The sequence below is a fragment of the Pinus tabuliformis genome, chromosome 9 (genome assembly GCF_031772625.1).
Source record: "Pinus tabuliformis cultivar Carrire ecotype Pingquan chromosome 9, CPIR1, whole genome shotgun sequence".
Lineage (NCBI taxonomy): Eukaryota > Viridiplantae > Streptophyta > Pinopsida > Pinales > Pinaceae > Pinus > Pinus tabuliformis.
The window spans coordinates 952,847,959-952,867,428 of record NC_142307.1 but is presented as its reverse complement, the minus strand read 5'-3'; the positions used below and the strand labels follow the sequence as shown (position 1 = coordinate 952,867,428).

Sequence of the window (19,470 nt, the reverse complement as noted above, 5' to 3'; positions counted from 1 at the left end):
CTGCACATTCCTCCCTGTCAGGTATCAACTTTTCTAATGCTTGCAAATATCCACTAGTTACCTCTGGATCTAAATGGGGTTTGGTCCTAATCCCACCCCCTGGTGCAGGTTGGCCCAACCAAGATGTAGAGTAGTATTTTGGCGTAAGGATATACGCCAAGCAATGTAGTGGAAGATTAAGTCTATTCCACCGTTTACACACACAATCATGAATCAATTTGTACAAGTTGGGATCTCTGTTATGAACAATATCTTTTATTTGCCCCAACATGGTATCCATTTGCTCATACACCTCGCCAATCACTGGTTTGTCTGTATCTGCAAACCGAATCGTGTGATAAATGGGCTTGGTGAAATCCAATACTTGCCTCACACTTGTCCAAAACTGACCATCAAGAGCGGCCTCCTCCACCAGTTCAAAACCTTCCCTGTCAGCTGCATTTATAGCCCTTTCCTTTTCTACTGCCAATGTGGACTTGATACCATGCTAGCCAATGACTCTCTTACCTTCAAAAGGCGCCTGAAGGTGAGGTAATAGCTACCAAATCTAGTCTTCACAATCTTCAACAACTCCAATCTCGAGTGATTGCGGAAAAGGCCATGGGTATTGCTATGATTTGTAATAAATTTTATCATTTGTTTTCTTTTTTTGTACAAATCACCAATCCATTGGTATTGTGCATTTTTGTTCTTGACAACATCATGCATCAGAAGGTTCAATGTGTGAACCAAACATCCATACCAAAATATGTTGGGGTATTTATCCTCAATAATTGCTCCCGCTGCCTTACAATTAGCAGCATTATCAGTGATGACTTGGATGACATTGTATGGCCCAATACGATCAATTGTTTCAAGTAATGCTTATGCAATGTTGATGGCGGTCCTGAACTTGTTTGAGTAATCATGTGCAGTTAGAAAGATGACACTACTAACAGACACAGCAAGAACATTTATCAATGGCTTGCCTTTTACATTTGTTCATCCATCAGATACAATGGACACCCCATGGTCAGTCCAAGCACTTGTCATTCTATTCAAAGAATGTGATATTTTTGCTTTTTCATGATCAAGTCCAACGGTTCTTGCCTTGTCATACCCAGGGCTCTTGTATCCTTTAGGCGCATCATTTATGGCAGAAACCATTTCGTGCCAATAAGGTGAGCGAAGAACATTGAATGGTATCCCACATGCATAGAGAAACCTGTAAACCTTTGAATCCACATCATTCCTACACCCCTCATCAAGGAAATCTGATATGGTTCTACGCCTTAAAGATGATGACCCTGTGCCTCCATATCCACTGCCTTGGGAGGATGCTGAAGGAGTTCTTTGTGCTTGTGGTTGTGAGCTTGGTTCAAAGAAACCCCTTGATTTTTTTGATTTGTATTGGGCTTCCTCCTCTTCCCTTATGTATTTGGCTCTATCCGCTGCTGACACCGCTGGACAAGTTTTGATTCCTATTTGTTTGTCTCCATCCCATGGCCTTTTCCCGCAGAGGTGTTTTCTGGCACGGGTGTATGAACCTGTGTAATCATTGTTGCAATGGGGGCAATGAAATTTAGTGGTTCCACCCCCTCTCCCTGTTTCAGCCCTGTTAACATATTTCCACAATGGGGTTTGGTCTTGTTTAGTTTTTTGAGAGTCATGTTCACCCTCCTCCAGCTCCTCCTCACCGGGTTTTCATCAATTCGACTTTCTCCAGCTTCTTCATCCCCCTCTTCATTTTGGCCCCTCCGTTTCCTACTCTCCAGCACCATAATAACCATAAAAGGGACCAAGAAGAGGAAAATGCCAAGAAATATAGCCAGGTCCATGGTGTTTGATATTTGTAGGCTTTTGAATCTGCAAATTAATTTAATTTATTTAGATTAATTAATTTAATTTATTAATTTAATTTAGATTCATGATTTTTAAACTAAATAAAATTAATAAACTAAATAAACTAGATTAAACTAACTAAATTACTACCTAACTAAATTAAACTAACTAAATTACTAAGTTACTTACCTCTTTGCAGGCTTGCTCCTTGCTCCTCGGCGCTTGCTCCTCGCTCCTTTGCTCTTGCTCTTCAGCTCTAACTCAATTCATTCAAATGATAATGAAATATTTTTAGCCCCATTGGGCTTTTAAAACAATTTATTTATTTATTTATTTATATATATATATATATATATATATATATTTTTTTTTTTCGGGTCCGTGGTTTTTTTTTTCCGCCAGATCGGTCTCAGATCGAAAATTTTTAATTCGGGAGCTATCGCTCCGGAGCTGTAATTTTCGCTCCGGGAGCGATGGAGCAACGCTCCCGACAGCGATTCCTAAATTGGCAGGAGCAAATTTTTTTTATTCGGAGCGCGCTGAGTGGGAGCGCGGATTGGGAGCGGGTTCGAAGGGGGGGGCTCCCCCGCAACATAGCAAGGGCTATGTTGTAGAGTTAAAGAACAGATAAGACCTTGTCAAGTTGGAGGAATGTAGTCCAGAAGTAGCATGGGTGATCGAGGTTAGGAAAGGCAACATGTGTAGGTTATAGGGAGAACATGTTCAATCCCAAGTTCATAACACATGAAACTTGTGCGAGTTATGACACAAGAGGATGGGCACCTGCATTACAAAGTGTTTATTGTTCTGAGTGAGATAGTCACAACTAACAAGTCTCCTAGAGTTCAACATTGAGCAATGAGGAGTATGTAGAGGATGTGAGCTTAGCAAGCATGCCAAGGCTGCTTTCCCAAGCAGTCAACATAGGTCTAAGGGGATTCTAGACCTAGTGCATTCAAATGTATGTGTACCAATCTCAGTAGCACCAACAAAAGGGAGCATGTACTATATTTCCCTCATTGATAACTGACGACTTCTCTTGCAAAACATGGATATAGTTCTTAAAGACAAAGGTTGAAGTATTTAGTAGGTTTCAAGAGTTCAGAGCTCTTGCAGAGAACCAAACAAGGCAAAAGATCAAGGTTTTGATATCAGAAAATGGGTGTGAGTTATACCTCCAACGAGTTCAAGGATTTTTGTAAGGAAGTAGGAATGAGGAAGCTGTTGATTGTTTCGTACAACCCATAGTAGAATGGGAGCAAAAATATTGATCCCTCATAGGGGCTACTAAGGCCATTATCTGGACCAAGACTTGCCCATGTTTCTTTAGGCAGAGGCATGCAACATAGTATTCTACATCCAAATTCGATGTCCTGACAAGGTATTAGAGGACAAGACACCGGAGGAGGCATTCAATAGTGTGAAGCTAGAGGTGAGTCATTTTCACATCTTTGGTTCTCCAATTTATATCCATGTACCTTTAGAAAAGAGGACCAAGTTGGAGCCTTCTAGGAGGAAGTGTTTATTTGTGCCTTGCAGTGAGACATCAAAGGCCTATATGGTCTATGTTCCAAAGTAGAGGAAGTCAGTATTAGGCAAGGGTGAAAACTATGCATCCAGGAAGTCACATGAGCCCATTCTAGTGATAGAGGATGAGAAGCATGTAGCTTTGAAGGTTAGCCAGGGTCACCAAAGATGCCAACAAATCTTAGTTGAAGATGGCAATGTTCAGGTGAGGAGGAGGATACATTAGCCCCTTCCGATTTTGTCAGGAGGCCTTGACGGTTCACATCCAAACTATACACTTCAAAATAGACGTTGATCTACAATAGCTTTGATCATTATATTCCTCTCTACAAAATGACTATATGAAATTTGTGAACTGTTCTATATATGATGAAGGTTGAACCCAAGTGACACTAAAGCTTCAACAATTTTCCTTTTAAAATTTCTCCCATAACCTCTAATCCTTTGCTTTTATTGTTGTAACTTGTGGGTCAATTAAGTGTTTTATATTTTTATATTCAGTTATTATATATAAGATAGAACTTTCTTAATCTAATTTATACTTCACTACTTTTGTTTACATTTATATTATGCATATAGGTTACAGGGCACAGCTTTCAGGGGCCCCATGTTTGTATCCTACATGTCAGACTCTTGCCCTAGACATGCACCAAACATGTGTCAGACACTTGCCCTAGAGTCTAGACGTGTCCCAACAGGTTGGACACCAAGGTGCAAAATATGAACTGCTTTAACATCATTAAAATATGTATTTAAGAACACCAAGATATTTGATATATGAGAAATCAATATGGGCACACACAGAATTCCCTCAACATTGGATGACTACAAAAAGAGAAATAGGACTCATTGGGCATTATATACTAGCAACTAAATCCCACAAGTCTGTCAACATTGGATGGCTACAAAGAGAGAAATTGGAAGAGACTCAATGCTCTGTAAATACTGGAAACTAAATCCATGTACAATCTAGGCCCTCATGTGCTGAAAGGAAATTAAACAATATATTGTTTCATAGTTTCTTTTTCAGATTTGACAATGATGAAAGATTTCAATTAATAAGTGGTTCAAGCATAAGACCATAAAATAGATGTTGTAACTAGTTTTTAATTTCTAAAAAAAGTAGATTTTTGTCTATATTTCATTTTTGCATTTCTAATTTGTAATTTTCATAATATATATAATATATAAATATATAAAATGTACCTCTTGTGTCTTGTTTCCAGGGTCAATGTGTCCTATGTCGGATACTTGTAACGATGTGTCCTTCATGTTCCATGTAACTTAGTTATCCATTTATTTCCTACTTTCAATTAGCTGTGTTTTCCATACATTTCCCAAGATTTTCTATGTTCCATACTGGAGGCATTTTCTATATAGAAATGAGGGGCAACCTAGATGCTTCTGTTCCATAGGGCCAAACAATCCATGCAATTTTTACTCTGAAAGGTCTAAGTTATCCTTGCCCTGTAGCCTAGATTCGAGACCTTATTTTATAATGAATGAGCCTGACAAGTAGGAAAGACTGCAAGGTAGTCCATAACAGGATATTTTTGTGGTTCACCTCTTCATCCAAATTCACAAAAAATAATACCATGACTGATATTGCCTTCTGCAAGAAAATGATAAGAGGATACTGGATTATCAGAAATCTTTATAGCTGCATTTAGTGTTCCAAATCATAAATAATAGAATCCTTGACAGATCAAGGCGGTCAATGATTATTTCTATTTAAATGGAAATACCATAGGTCCTCAAAATTGATTGGATAGTGCTCATTCTCAATAACCTGACAGTGTGCAGAATATTTTCGTTGGGCACAAATTGCTACTAAGAACAAATGCCATAGCTAATGCATCCTCTAAGGAAACATTAAAAAAATTTCAAAGTTTAGAAATGACTTGGAATGTTAGAAACCTAAAACAACTTGAAGAACATTAGAAAGGAAAATGCCAACAACGTAGAATACTAGAAATAGAAGAGTGACACATGAAACAATTTAGGAAAATTAAATAGATACTGATAAGCAGGACCATCTCTTCTCAATCCTTGAAAACATATGCTAGCCTCTAGGCAGTGGTACATGATTATTAATATAATTTCTGTCCACCTACTAATGTCTTTTCCATGCCGTATTGCAGTTGAAAAGTTGGAAAATCCAGAATTCAGTGCTTTTAGAACGTGAAAAGAACCATTTATCCAAGCTTGGTTCACACGAAAATCTCCAGAGAGAACTGCAGCATTTGGAAACGGTATTACCTACCTTGAATTGTAGGCCCGGATTCAGAAACAAATTTTAAAATAGCAATAGCAGTTCATGCAATGCTTCTGACAGGAATTGAAAATTTTATTTATAAAAAGGTTACAAATTATCATTTGTGCATTGTGTCAATATGCCTTGACATTAAGTGGTTTATATGCAGGTCAATGATCAACTTCAGACTATGATTTCTAGGTCTAAAGAACCTGCAGAACATGAAAAAGCAACAGACAGGATTGTGGCCTTGGAGACAGAACTGGCGAATGCATTGGATGCAAACAATGTCTATAAGAAACGGCTCCAGAGGTAATTATCACAGCTGAAACTTCAATACTGGGAATACAAATCAACAAGCTTTTTGTTGTCCATGTGATCAATTTGTCCTAGTGCTAAGCATAGTTGCGGTTCTCCCGTGTATGACTCCCACATGCCCCCAAATATGGAGAGTATGATGATCGGATAAATACTCCTCAATACTCTTCCAACTCTTGTTAACTGAGTATTGAGTGGTCGATGCTCACCATGCTTCCAATTCATGCAGAGTATCCCAAGTCAATACTCACCACACTTTCCAGTGATTTTTCCTGCATTTTTTATACTGCCGAGTATGTTAAGTCAACTGCTTCACTGAGTCTCAGCTGTCTCGGAGTATGGTAACCATGGTGCTAAGAGCTTGAAGTTCAATTACTTTCTCAGAATTGCACTGCTTTCTACATATTCTTTGCAATATTTAAGCACAAAAATAGGTCAAACAAGCACCTTGTAAGATTATGCAATTTCTTCCATTCCATGATAAATGTCATGTCTGACTTGAAAATGTCTGCAGATTGAATAACAAAACTGACAAATATCCTCAACCAGTCTCTCTAAGACTAGACATCTATCTAATCATATGCATCCACTCAATGCACTGAGTCCCAGAATAGTGGTTCCAACTTCTTATGTTCTGACAGCAGAATTTATGTAATTTGTAATTCATCTCATAGTATCCAATTCTGACAGCCAAGTGTTGTTGAAAACTTGTTGAAATTTCTACTGATAAAATGAATCAACCATTTCTTTGACAAATTAGAATAGGAATGATCCCACCATTAACGGGTGTTGATTATCAAGCCCATACCTATTTTAAAAACCTCATTATAAAGTAAATGTAACTTCTGAACTTTCACCTAAGGGTGAATCAAATTCTTTTTACCTGCTATATACATTCTGCAACTTCATGGACTTTGGAAAACCAAGCATGGCTTCTCAGTTTTTCCCTTTGTTTATGTAAACAGTGATCATGATTATTATTTGTTTATGCCACAACTTAATTTGTGAATATGATAAAATTTGTACTATTATGAGCACATATATATATTATCATTATGAAAACTTTGTCATTTTTGTCTCATTTCTATTGGTGCAAAAGTTTTTAAGCTTTCCGTTTTTTCAGCTTCTCCAAACAAGGTATTATGATCTCAAGCTTTGCTTGTTCTCAAGTGAAATATGCAGTTGATTTTTTTTTATGATCCATTGTAGAAATTTTTGGCATCAGCAAAAGTTTGTTTGTTATCAAGGAGTAGATTACGAGCAAATATATACTTCTTTTCATCAGAAATGAAAAATATTTTTCCTTGGAATTATCGGAATCCACAGATACCCCTTCTGGAGATGTACGATAAATCCTTTCCACTGTACAAAGATATCCAATTATTCCATATATTTTCTCAGATATGAGAACCTCAATATTCAAAATGTTCTTAACTGCACTGCTTTGCCATCAAAAGCATTTTTCTTTGGCCATTTCTCAGATGGCACAAGGGGAGTATTGTGATATTTCACTTCTTCCATTCATTGAAGCTTCAATTGCTTTGGGGCACTCAAAGAATGTTTCTTTGGTTCTTCGAGCTAAATTTCTTTCTCCATCTGTTAACCTGATAAAAGTTCCTCATCCATTTCTGTAACCTCACTGAACATTTTTATTTCAACCTTTTCTCTGTGTTCAAAATTAGTTCAAAGATCAGGTTCTACATACATTCTAGAGTTAGTCAAATGTGAGACATTTCTCTTCTTTTTAACCATCTGGACACCTTATATGCTTTATTTTAGTTATATTAAGCCTGTTTCTCCATGGCTGATTCACTCTCTGGTTAGCCTTGCTCATGAACTATATTGCCATTATCATTTTTTTTATCATAGTGTATGATAATAAACTTACATTGTACTTCAGGTTGAAATAAAGTGACTTATATGCAAGTCACATGTCATTAATGTCATTAAAGTAGGTGATAAGTTGGTTGTATGGGACTTAGGTACAAACATCGTCTCCCCTATATGTATTGATATCCACCATTTTGAATAAGAGGAATCAAGTACATTTCTTTCTTGTATGTTCAGTCTTGCATTCATTGTTTGTGTACTTACGTGCTTTTTCTGAAATGATATCAAAGCCACAATGAAAAGAAGTGTAAATGCTTATGGACTGGACTGATCAGAGCCAATGCAAAGTGACTGCTCATACACAAGAGCATAGAGAAAAGAAGCAAGCCAACCAAATATTCAGAGTGATATGACAAGATATTTTTGTTAATATTCACAAGAGATGGTGTAAGAATCAGAACCAATACAAACCCTAATTCTGCAATAAAAAGAAAAAAAACAGTACTAGGGGCCAATCCAACTTTTGTAGATAAGATAAAACGAGATAATTTTATTAGCTTCCAACAAATGAGCACTAGAGGTCAATGGGGCTACTAAGTGAAACAATATAAATACATTGTGGGAGCACAAAGGTCACTCTTTTAAAAACCAAAAGCAGATCTAATTTAAGATCTAAAATCTAATAACTAGAGAAGAACATGTTGCTGGGAAATCTAGAGTGATGTATGGACTGCTAAGGCCAAGAGCCAAAAGCCAAAAATTCCCTTGAGGAATGCCTTGGAGGGGGGTATAAGGGGGAGCCATAAAGACCACTAGACTGATCATTGCTTAAGGAGGAAATGTTGCACTATGGATCATTCTCCCTTGTATAAGTATCACTCCTAGAATCTGAGGTTGAAGAGAAAAAGCTTGTGATAGAATCCATCCAAAAGAGACAAAAAGGAGCACTAATTCATCGTGTGTCTCTCCATCTTATGGGGGGAGCCTATTGTTGTTGTCTGGAAGTGAAGATTTTCCTACTAGAAGGTCAATCCTATCCCAAGGTCTAAGTCGGCAATCCAACATAGATCTTGGTGACAAGGTAGAAGACCTCCTAGGATCTCCTAGATCTAGATCTTGCTAGAATGGTGCAGAAGATCCAACTTAGTAAAGAAAATTGCTCCATGCAATTCATCAATGACAAGAATAGGATGTTGGAAAATCAAAGTGGATGTAGATTAATGTTGATTCTCCTTGACATGATAATTACTTGTGAACTTCGTTGGTTTATTATTAAATTATTTGTGTTCTCTTTCATCAAGCAATTATCAAAAATGTAAACATGAAGATCACAAGAGATAAACTTTCGTAGATAAGATAAAATGAGATAATTTTATTAGCTTCCAACAAATGAGCACTAGAGGTGAATGGGGCTACTAAGTGAAACAATATAAATACATTGTGGGAGCACAAAGGTCACTCTTATAAAAACCAAAAGCAGATCTAATTTAAGATCTAAAATCTCATAACTAGAGAAGAACATGTTGCTGGGAAATCTAGAGTGATGTATGGACTGCTAAGGCCGAGAGCCAAAAGCCAAAAATTCTCTTGAGGAATGCCTTGGACGGGGGTATAGGGGGAAGCCTTAAAGACCACTAGACTGATCATTGCTTAAGGAGGAAATGTTGCACTATGGGTCATTCTCCCTTGTATAAGTATCACTCCTAGAATCTAAGGTTGAAGAGAAAAAGCTCGTGATAGAATCCATCAAAAAGAGACAAAAACGAGCACTAATTCATTGTGTGTCTCTCCATCTTATGGGGGCAGCCTATTGTTGTTGTCTGGAAGTGAAGATTTTCCTACTAGAAGGTCAATCCCTATCCCAAGATCTAAGTTGGCAATCCAACATAGATCTTGGTGATAGGGTAGAAGGCCTCTTAGGATCTCCTAGATCTAGATCTTGCTAGAATGGTGCAGAAGATCCAACTTAGTAAAGAAAATTGCTCCATGCAATTCATCAATGACAAGAATAGGATGTTGGAAAATCAAAGTGGATGTAGATTAATGTTGATTCTCCTTGACATGATAATTACTTGTGAACTTCATTGGCTTAATATTAAATTATCTGTGTTCTCTTTCATCAAGCAATTATAAAAAATGTAAACATGAAGATCACAAGAGATAATAGACATTGTTAGGTCCCTATAATACTAGTGTATTCCCCCATTATTATTGTCATTGTAGCCCCTTATTGTTATTGTTGTGCCCATGTTGTCCCCATATTGTTATTATTGTGCCCCATAGAACCCACTATTGCTATTGTTGTGTCCTTACACTATTATTGTTATGTCGCTCTGATTATATTGTGACCCCTTAGACTCCTATATATAGAAATGAGGTTATGTCATTTGTATCATCCAAGAATTATTCATTTGTGTAATGTAAAGGAAGGTTCCCTCTCGAAGATACTAATTTTGAAGTCGTTGATCTATCTCTTATTTTATTTTGTGAGCTGGTTGCATAACATTTGGTATCAAAGCTTTGGATTCTAGGGTTTCGTTGCTTCAAACAGGTCATCGTGGCATTTTTGCTATAACTTTTTTTCTACGAAGCTTCAGAAGCTGAAATTAAAACCCATTTGAGCTGAAATCTTGGTGAACCTCATGTACGAATTTCAGATCTTGTCTCGCTATATTTTCGGAGATATGATCCAAGGAAGTTAGGGTTTTTGCAGGCTCCAGAATTTGATATCAATCAGGTGACCTTGGGAAAATCGCCATAACTTTCTCTCTGAGCATCAAATTCAAATTTCGTAAAAGGTTACAGAAAGGACAGACTGTAGTTTGTTGGGTATCGTTTTCAGGGCCGAAGGTCGAAACAGTGACACGTGGCACTTCGTACAAGTTCGCTCTACTAAACCAGTCTATAATCAGGCCATCGTGGGAGATTGGGCATAACTCTTTCTTGGAGAATCCAATCTCGATCAGACTTGTGGGTTTGGAAAAAGGACTCAAAGGGCTACCACAAGACGAAATTTCAGACCTTGGAAATCTGAAATTACAAAGATATATCGAGCTCCTACAAAGAGAAAAAAACAAAAAAAATGTGTAGTTTTTTTTTTTTTTTAAATTTGCATAAGTTTTGTTTGAGAAAGTAGTTTGAAGTGATTCAAAGGGAATTATGAAGCATAATTATCATTAATTGATGACCCAAAAAAAGAAAATGGAAACACCTAGTAAGCAACCCAAAATCTCTACTATGACACATGAAGAAGAGGAAGAAATGCAACATGATATATCAAAATTATGAGACCAAGTGAAACAAATTTCGCTCACAAAAAGTAACTGAAGCTAAGATGAATGGAATCGAAGCTAAGATGAATGGTTTGAAGAATGGCATGGAAGCTAAGATAGATGGTATAGAAGCAAAACTAAAAGGCAACATGGAAGATTTGAAGAAATACATGGAAAGTTTGACAAAGTTGCTACAAGAAAGACTTCCTAATGGCGAAAAGGTAGTAGAGGAAACTCATGATGAGAACAAAAGAAATGTTAATCATGATTTCATAGAATCTAATGTTGGATTGAAGACCCACCATGTTCCAAAGATCGATATGAGGAAGTTTGATGGCAAGGATCCCGTAACATGGATACTACAAATGGAGCAATATTTCGATCTCTATATTGCGCAAAACACACAAAAAGTATTCATTACAACTTTATATTTGGAACCCAATCAGTTTGTATGATATCAATGGCTTTGCTCTCGTAAACAAATTGTCACTTGGTCAATTTTTACAGAGGAAATGATATCACATTATGAGGATACAAAGAGAAACACCTTCTTTAGCCAATTGATAAATCTCAAACAAAAGGGTTCAATGGTGGAGCACATTGAAGACTTCCAAAAATTGAATATAAGGGTAAATGATATTCTAGAGGAGCATAGGATTGATGTATTCATAGGGACTTTAAAGGATAACATCCAACATGAGTTCGCCTTTGGGAACTTGATTCATTGGAGAAAGCATTCAGGTTGGTAAGAAAAATTGAAAGCAAAATTATGGCAAGAAGGAAGCTTAACACTCACAACTATAAAGATGGAAGTGTTTCCTGCCCCTAGCCTTCCACAACCTACAAGGTTGACACCACAACAATTGGAAGAAAAAAGAGCAAAAGGGATTTGTTATAGTTGTGATAGAAAATACACTAAAGGTCATAAGTGTGCTGAGAAGAAATTATTTTACATAGATTGTGAAGAGGGGAAGAAAAAGAACAAGAAACGTCAAAAGAAGAGGATATACACCAAGAACCAACCCTAGAGAAAGAAGAAATGAATCCGACCATATCTTGTAATACATTGGCAGGAATTACCACTCCTCAAACTCTCAAGATAGAAGGACATATCAAGAAGAAAAAGGTAATAGTGTTGATTGATTCAGGTAATACCCATAATTTTATTCATTGTAAGATAGCCAAGGAATTGAATTGCTTCCTATATCCAGCACCAGAGTGTCAAGTGATGGTTGCAAATGGAGGAACCATAAATTGCTCTGGAAAGTGCCATAATATCAAGCTATCCATGGGAGAATATGTATTGAATAGTCCAATGCTTTCCATTTTAATGGGTAGTGTTGATGTTGTACTAGGAGTCCAATGGCTACAATCTTTGGGTACGATAGCTTTTAATTTTCAAGAATTTTTCTTGAATTTTTTTTGGGAAGGAAAGGAAGTTGAATTAAGGGGTATCGTAGGGAAACTGGGAAAGATAATCAGCTCTAACGGCATGACAAAGCTTCTAAAGAAAGAACAATGGGGCGTAATTGCACAATTATGTTCACTAGAGATTCCTACCTCGAAATCATTTATTTCTCAAGATCTCCATAAAGTCTTGGACAATCATTCCAAGGTATTTGAGACTCCCAAAGGCCTCCCACCTATTCGTGATCATGATCATGCTATTCATTTGATTCCAGGAAGTGTTCCTCCAAACATCAGGCCTTACAGATATCCCTATGCCCGAAAGAGTGAAATTGAACGTATCGCTGCATAAATGCTAAAGGTTGGTATAATTCAACCTAGTCAAAGTTCTTTCTCTGCTCCAGTAGAATTGGTGCATAAGAAGGATGGATCATGGCACATGTGTCCGGATTATATGGAGCTCAACAAGCTCATTATTAAAGATAAATTCCCCATTACTGTCATTGATGAATTACATAGAGCAGTTTATTTCACCAAGTTGGATCTTTGTTTAGGATATCATCAAATCAAAATCAAGACTGAAGACATTCTGAAAACAACATTTAGAACTCATGAGGGTCATTATGAATTTTTGGTCATGCCTTTTGGCCTTACCAATGCACTTTCTACATTTCAAGGTTTGATGAATTCCATTTTCAAACCCTTCCTTAGAAAAATTGTGTTAGTATTTTTTTAATGATATACTAATCTACAACAAGTCTTGGAAGAATCATGTTCAACATGTTGACAAGGTGCTCAAACTATTGGAGGAGAAACAATTATATGCAAAAACCTCCAAATGTTTCTTTGGAGTACAGGAGGAGGAATATCTGGGTCATATTGTATCTCATGAAGGTGTTAAGGTAGACCCTAGCAAAATTAAAGCCATTAAGGAATGAAAAATCCCGACATCCATAAAGCATCTGTGAGGATTTCTCGAGTTGACAAGGTATTGTCACAAGTTTGTTAAGAATTATGGGAGAATAGCAGCACCTCTAACAACATCACTGAAGAAAGATGCATTTTCTTGGACTCCAGAAGCAACGAAGGCCTTTGAATATCTTAAAGAGGCAATGTGCCAAGCACCGGTCTTAGCTACACCAGAATTCACAAAAACCTTTATTATGGAATGTGATGCCTCAGGAAATGGAATTGGTTTTTGTTTTAATGCAAGAAGGAGACCGTTGCTTTTGAAAGTCATTCAATCAAATGAAAGTATTTACACAAAGCTATTTATGAGAAAGAAATGTTGGCAATACTTCATGCACTTAAGAAACAACGACCTTACCTAATGGGAAGACACTTCAAGGTAAAAATGGATTATGATAGTCTTAAATACTTTTTTAGAACAAAGATTATCTTCAGAAGAGTAGCAAAAATGGGTCAAAAAGATGTTGGCTTATGACTTTGAAATCATCTACAAAAAAGGGAAGCATAATGTTGTTGCAAGTGCACTCTCAAGAAAGGATGAGGATGAGAAAGCATTTCTTTGTGCCATTTCTATCATCCAACCAAATTGGATAAACGAAGCAAGGGATGAATGGAAGAATGAGGAAGAAGCGTGGGCAATCATTCAAAAGTTGCAGCAAGATCCCAGTATATCTGATACATTTAGTTGGAAAAATGATTCGTTATGGTACAAAGATCGCTTATACCTCTGTAAGAATTCTCAACTCAAACAAAAGATTCTTTTGGAATTGCACACCTCTCCCTTAGGAGGGCACTCAGGATTTTTAAAAACTTACCACAGGGTTAAGAAGGAATTTTTTTTGGGATGGTCTTAAATCTGATATTCAAAAGTTTGTGGCAGAATGTTTGGTTTTCCAACAAAATAAATTTGAGACAATTAAGACCCCAGGTCTGTTACAACCTTTATCCATTCCAAGTCAACGTTGGGAGTTTCAATAGATTTTATAATAAGTTTACTCAAGTCCGAAGGAAAGAGTGTCATCGTGGTGGTAGTTGATAGACTTACCAAGTATGCACACTTTTGTGCATTATCTCATCCATTTAAAGCCAGTACAATTGCTATTGCATTTATGGAAACAATTCAAAAGCTACATGGAAATCCAAATATTATTGTAAGCAACAAAGATCCCATTTTCACTGGAAATTTTTGGACCGAATTAATTTTTTGGCTGGGTACTCAATTAGCTCATAGCTCATCTTATCATCCTCAATCTGATGAACAAATTGAGATAGTGAACAAATGTTTGGAAGGATATCTTCGTTGCTTTGCATCTGATAAACAAACACAATGGGTCAAGTGGTTGCCTCTGGCTGAATGGTGGTATAACACTCCTTCCATACTGCAGCAAAAATGACCCCATTTATGGCACTTTATGGATATCATCCACCATCCATCACATCATCTTTAAGAGAAAATTCTAAGGTTCAAGCAGTGGAAGATCACATCGAGCATCAACAACAAGTTCTTTTGCTGAATGGTGGTATAACACTTCCTTCCATACTGCAGCAAAAATGACCCCATTTATGGCACTTTATGGATATCATCCACCATCCATCACATCATCTTTAAGAGAAAATTCTAAGGTTCAAGCAGTGGAAGATCACATCGAGCATCAACAACAAGTTCTCCAACTCTTAAAGGATAACCTCACTTTGGCACAGAATAGAATGAAACAACAGGTAGATCAACATCGTAGTGAAAGAAGTTTTGATGTAGGTGACTGAGTATTTCTACGACTACAACCATACAAACAAATGTCCCTCAAGCAAGCTAAAAAGGATAATAAATTATCACCAAAGTATTATGGTCCATACAAGGTGTTGCAAAAGATTGGTACTATGGCATACAAATTGGAGCTTCCTGTATCTTCCCAAGTGCACTTAGTTTTCCATGTTTCATGCTTAAAGAAGGTTATAGGTAACAAGCTCCCATTCAAACAATATTGTCAGAACTTGACGAGGAAGGAAAAATCATATTGGAGCCTGAAGCAGTCACAGAAACAAGAACTCGATAGCGCTACGAAATCGACCAATTTCAGAGTATCTCATCAAGTGGAAGAACTTACCCACTGAAGATTCCACATGGAACGATGAGAATTCTATACAGAAGCATCCAAAACTACTCAAGCATTGAGGACAACACTTTTTTGAAGGAGAGGGGCATGTTAGGTCCCTATAATACTAGTGTATTCCCCCATTATTATTGTCATTGTAGCCCCTTATTGTTATTATTGTGCCCTTGTTGTCCCCATATTGTTATTATTGTGCCCCATAAAAGCCCACTATTGCTATTGTTTGTGCCCTTACATTATTATTGTTATGTCGGCTCTGATTATATTGTGACCCCTTAGACTCCTATATATAGAAAGGAGGTTTTGTCATTTGTATCATCCAAGAATTGTTCATTTGTGTAATGTAAAGGAGGTTGCCCCCTCGAAGAGGCTAATTTTGAAGTCGTTGATCTATCTCTTATTCTATTTTGTCTATTTTTTGAGTTGGTTTGCATAATAGACACAAGATATAGTCTCCACGCCAGGGCAAAACCCCACAACTTGGGGAAAACCGGAACAATCTCTTTACAGAATCAGATAAAAAATGAGACCTTCAAGACCCAAGGAACTAGACCTCCTCCAAGCACCAAGTCAACCCTTCTAATTTTCTTCAATCAAGTCAACATTTACCAAGTCAAAGATGGTCAATCTACTCTAAGTCAAGATTTCGGTCCTTTAACTATAGGTCTGCAACTCGTCCTTCAATTCTGCAACTACAGTTTTGCAGTTCATCCTTCCATCTTGCAACTACATGTCTGCAATTCGCCCTTCCATCCTGCAACTACAAGTCTACAACTCGTCCTTCAATCTGCAACTACAGGTTTGTAACACGTCCTTCAAATTTCGGCCTTATTCTCCCACTGAAAATTTGCATATTCTTTCCTCTGAAACTTGCTTCATACTTCCAAACATCAACGATTTTTTTTCTTTTTGGTGGAGGATTCACTCCTATATATAGTGGTTCTCATGTATGAACAAACACATTCCTTTGAGTGAGCCGACTTGACCATCTGAAGGGCCGACTTGGTCTTATGGAGGTCAATTTGACTCTTTTTTGTGAAAAATCGGAAAACCCTGAATCCTGCTACAACCACTGATTAAGTTTCTTCTATTTGTTAAATGAACTGAACAAATTATTTATTGCATCCTACGGTAAATATCGAAACTAATACATTGTAGCCTTCACAAATAAAATATTGCAGAAGAGAAATAATGCTGGAAGAATAGATGCACACACACACAAATACACAATTATTTTTGGACTAAGTCCCCGGAAAAACCCAACTTGGGAAAACCAGTGCAGCAGTTGAGGGTTTTATTATTATGCAATAGTAAATCTGAGTACAAAACTATGGATGCTCAAATCTAGCAATCCATACAGAGAAATGACTAACAATAAGTCTAGTAAAAAAAATCTCAAGTAAGTCTGAGTACAAAACTATGGATGCTCAAATCTAGCAATCCATACAGAGAAATGACTGACAATAAGTCTAGTGAGAAAATTCTCACTCCCACTGGCGATTCGACACTGACCTTGGCTCAAGATGAGTTGCTCTTTGCTGCCTCTGTGCAGTCCCTGCGTCAGCCTACACAGTACTGCGTCCCACAACTCAGAATTGCGTCTCTCTTGCTATCTGATCAACTGCTGTCTGGAAGATGGACTCTCCTGGCCTCTGGGCTCCCACTTCGGCTTCTGGCACTGAATCACTGCTTCTCCCCAGCAAAATATGGATTCCCCTCTGAAGCATTGCACTGCCTCTGTGTGGCTTTGCGCTGCCTCTCTGTGGCACTCACTGCCTCTCTGCAATGCACTCACTGGAACAGGAAAATCTTCCTCCGGCCTTACTATCCTTGCCCCTCCCTCACTGCTTCGAGTTCACTAGCTCTCTCTCCGACAACTCAACGCTGCTACTTTGGAGTTCGATTTGCCAGTAAATTTGAACTACTAGTGGCTCAAGTGTGTTCTCCAACCCCCATCGAATTTCTTCTTATAACCTCTCGTTGAGACATCAACGACCAAGATTAAAACATAATTGATGGCTATGATTAACTAGAACTCGATTCAGATCTTCTTCTAGGAAATTCTCACCATGACTTAATTAATACCCTTTAATTAATCACAGTTCCTAAGTTTAGACTTAGGAAACATTAAAAAACGATTAATTATTTTAATTAAGTCTTCTCTAAGTGGAATTTCCAGAAACGATTTCTGGGTTTTGGAGAATACATGTATTCTAGCCTCCCCACCAAATTTTGTGGCTAGAACACATCGGATGCTACAAAAACTAACAATCCCTCTTAGCAAGGAATGTGTTATAGCTCTGCAACCCACTGAAGCAATACCTTGTCTTTGCACCACCTCCTGTCACGTTGTTGATGTCTAGCTACTGCTGCCCACCAACTACTCCACAACTCTGATATATGTTGCATCTGTGTTGCTGCTAGCCCTGTTGAACTGCTACCAACACTGCATCTGCACTACAAGTCCCTCTCCATCTATTGTCACTGCAACTGCAACAACTGCAACTAAAAAACATCCAAAATACTGAATTAACTATGATCAGTATGATGCATCTGTCTCTTGAGTCTCTAACTGCTGCTAGTTTTTGCGCTGTCAGTGAAGCCTCTGCGTTGCTGCTGACTTTGCTCCGTGCCAACTGCATTGCTACCAAATCTACACTGCGCTGCCCAGTATCTGACTGCTACTAGTCATTGCATCTGTCACTCTGGCCTCTGACTGCACCGTCTGCCATTGACCCATCCTACTACTGCATGCTATGGGCTCCCGTAGCGAAGTATTGATTCATGAGGTGGACCTCCTAAAGAATCCTTCCCATCCTGTAGCCCTCTGGGACTACAAAACCAAATCACCCCACCTCACTTTTGGAGGTGTATCGGTGATCATGGCAAACTCTTCCTCCAATCTGGAGGACAACCTGTCGATCTCTGCAGATGCAACTTGCTGATCCTACTTCTCCTCCTTGTCCTTCTTTCTGAGAGGACATTGAGTGTTGTAGTGGCCAAGCTCACCACATCTAAAGCATTTGACCTTGGAAACGTTCTTCTTCCTCCTGCGCTGCTCCTGTTGCCCCTTTGATGCAAGGGCCACATTTTCCTCTTCCTTTACTTGCTTCGTCCCACTATTGTTGCTAGTGCCAATGATGGTGCTCTTCACCAAATCTCGCCTCATCTCCTCCTGCTGTAGATCAGCCCACATTCGATCCCACTCTAGTAACTTGTCTCTGCCCAGAATACTCTGGACGAAGACCTGCCAGTCTTTGGAAACGTTGTTGAGAGCTAACCGCACCAATTCTGTAGGTTGGGGCGCTGACCCTACTGCAGACAGCTTCCCGGACATCCTAAAGCCTAGCGAGGAAAAGGTCTATGCGCTCCCCTTTATGCATCCTTGTACATCTCAGCTTCTCCTCAAGATAAATATTTCACAACTCGGAATATCCCTCGTATAGCGTAGCAAGAGCCTCCCACATCTGTCAGGCAGTATCTTTGCCAGCTATGTGAGACACCACGTGATCTCGAACCCCATCGAGAATCAACCTCTTTGCTTTTGCCATCTCCTTCTTGTAGGTCTTCAACGGATCTGCATCTGCGGGTACAACTACCACGTTATCGATGTAGGCTTTGAGATCGTATTCATCTAGAAGACAGGAAATTCTTGCCTTCTAGATCACATAGTTGGAGGCTCCCTCCAACCGATCCTGATCTCAGCCCTGCTGATGCCATCTCTTCAAAAAGTCGAATTCCTCTCTTCTCCTCTGCGCAGCTACTGATTGGCTCTATGCACTCCCTGCTGGAGTGGGAAAATCTGCTCACAACTACTGCTGCTCTGCTAGGAAAAATCGAACTTCTGGACTAGAAGTTCCTTGAGAAAAGAATTCCCTCAGTGTGTGCTCTTCCTTCCTCTTGACGCTATTTTGCACTAGCAAACTGCTGCAAAATAACTGTGTCCTAGCTGAAGATCTGC

The 19,470-nt window shown here is 38.3% G+C and overlaps 1 protein-coding gene across 1 annotated transcript in view; it reads left to right on the top strand.

Annotated features, from left to right (window-relative positions):
- The first annotated feature begins 5,467 nt into the window (after positions 1 to 5,467).
- Positions 5,468 to 19,470, top strand: part of LOC149151894 (uncharacterized) — a 48,059-nt gene continuing 34,056 nt past the window's right edge. Inside the window, exons 1-2 of the mRNA XM_089440923.1 lie at positions 5,468 to 5,600; positions 5,772 to 5,914. Of these exons, the coding sequence (XP_089297049.1) occupies positions 5,793 to 5,914 (122 nt within the window). The 5' untranslated portion in view covers positions 5,468 to 5,600; positions 5,772 to 5,792. The remainder of the gene's footprint in view (positions 5,601 to 5,771; positions 5,915 to 19,470) is intronic.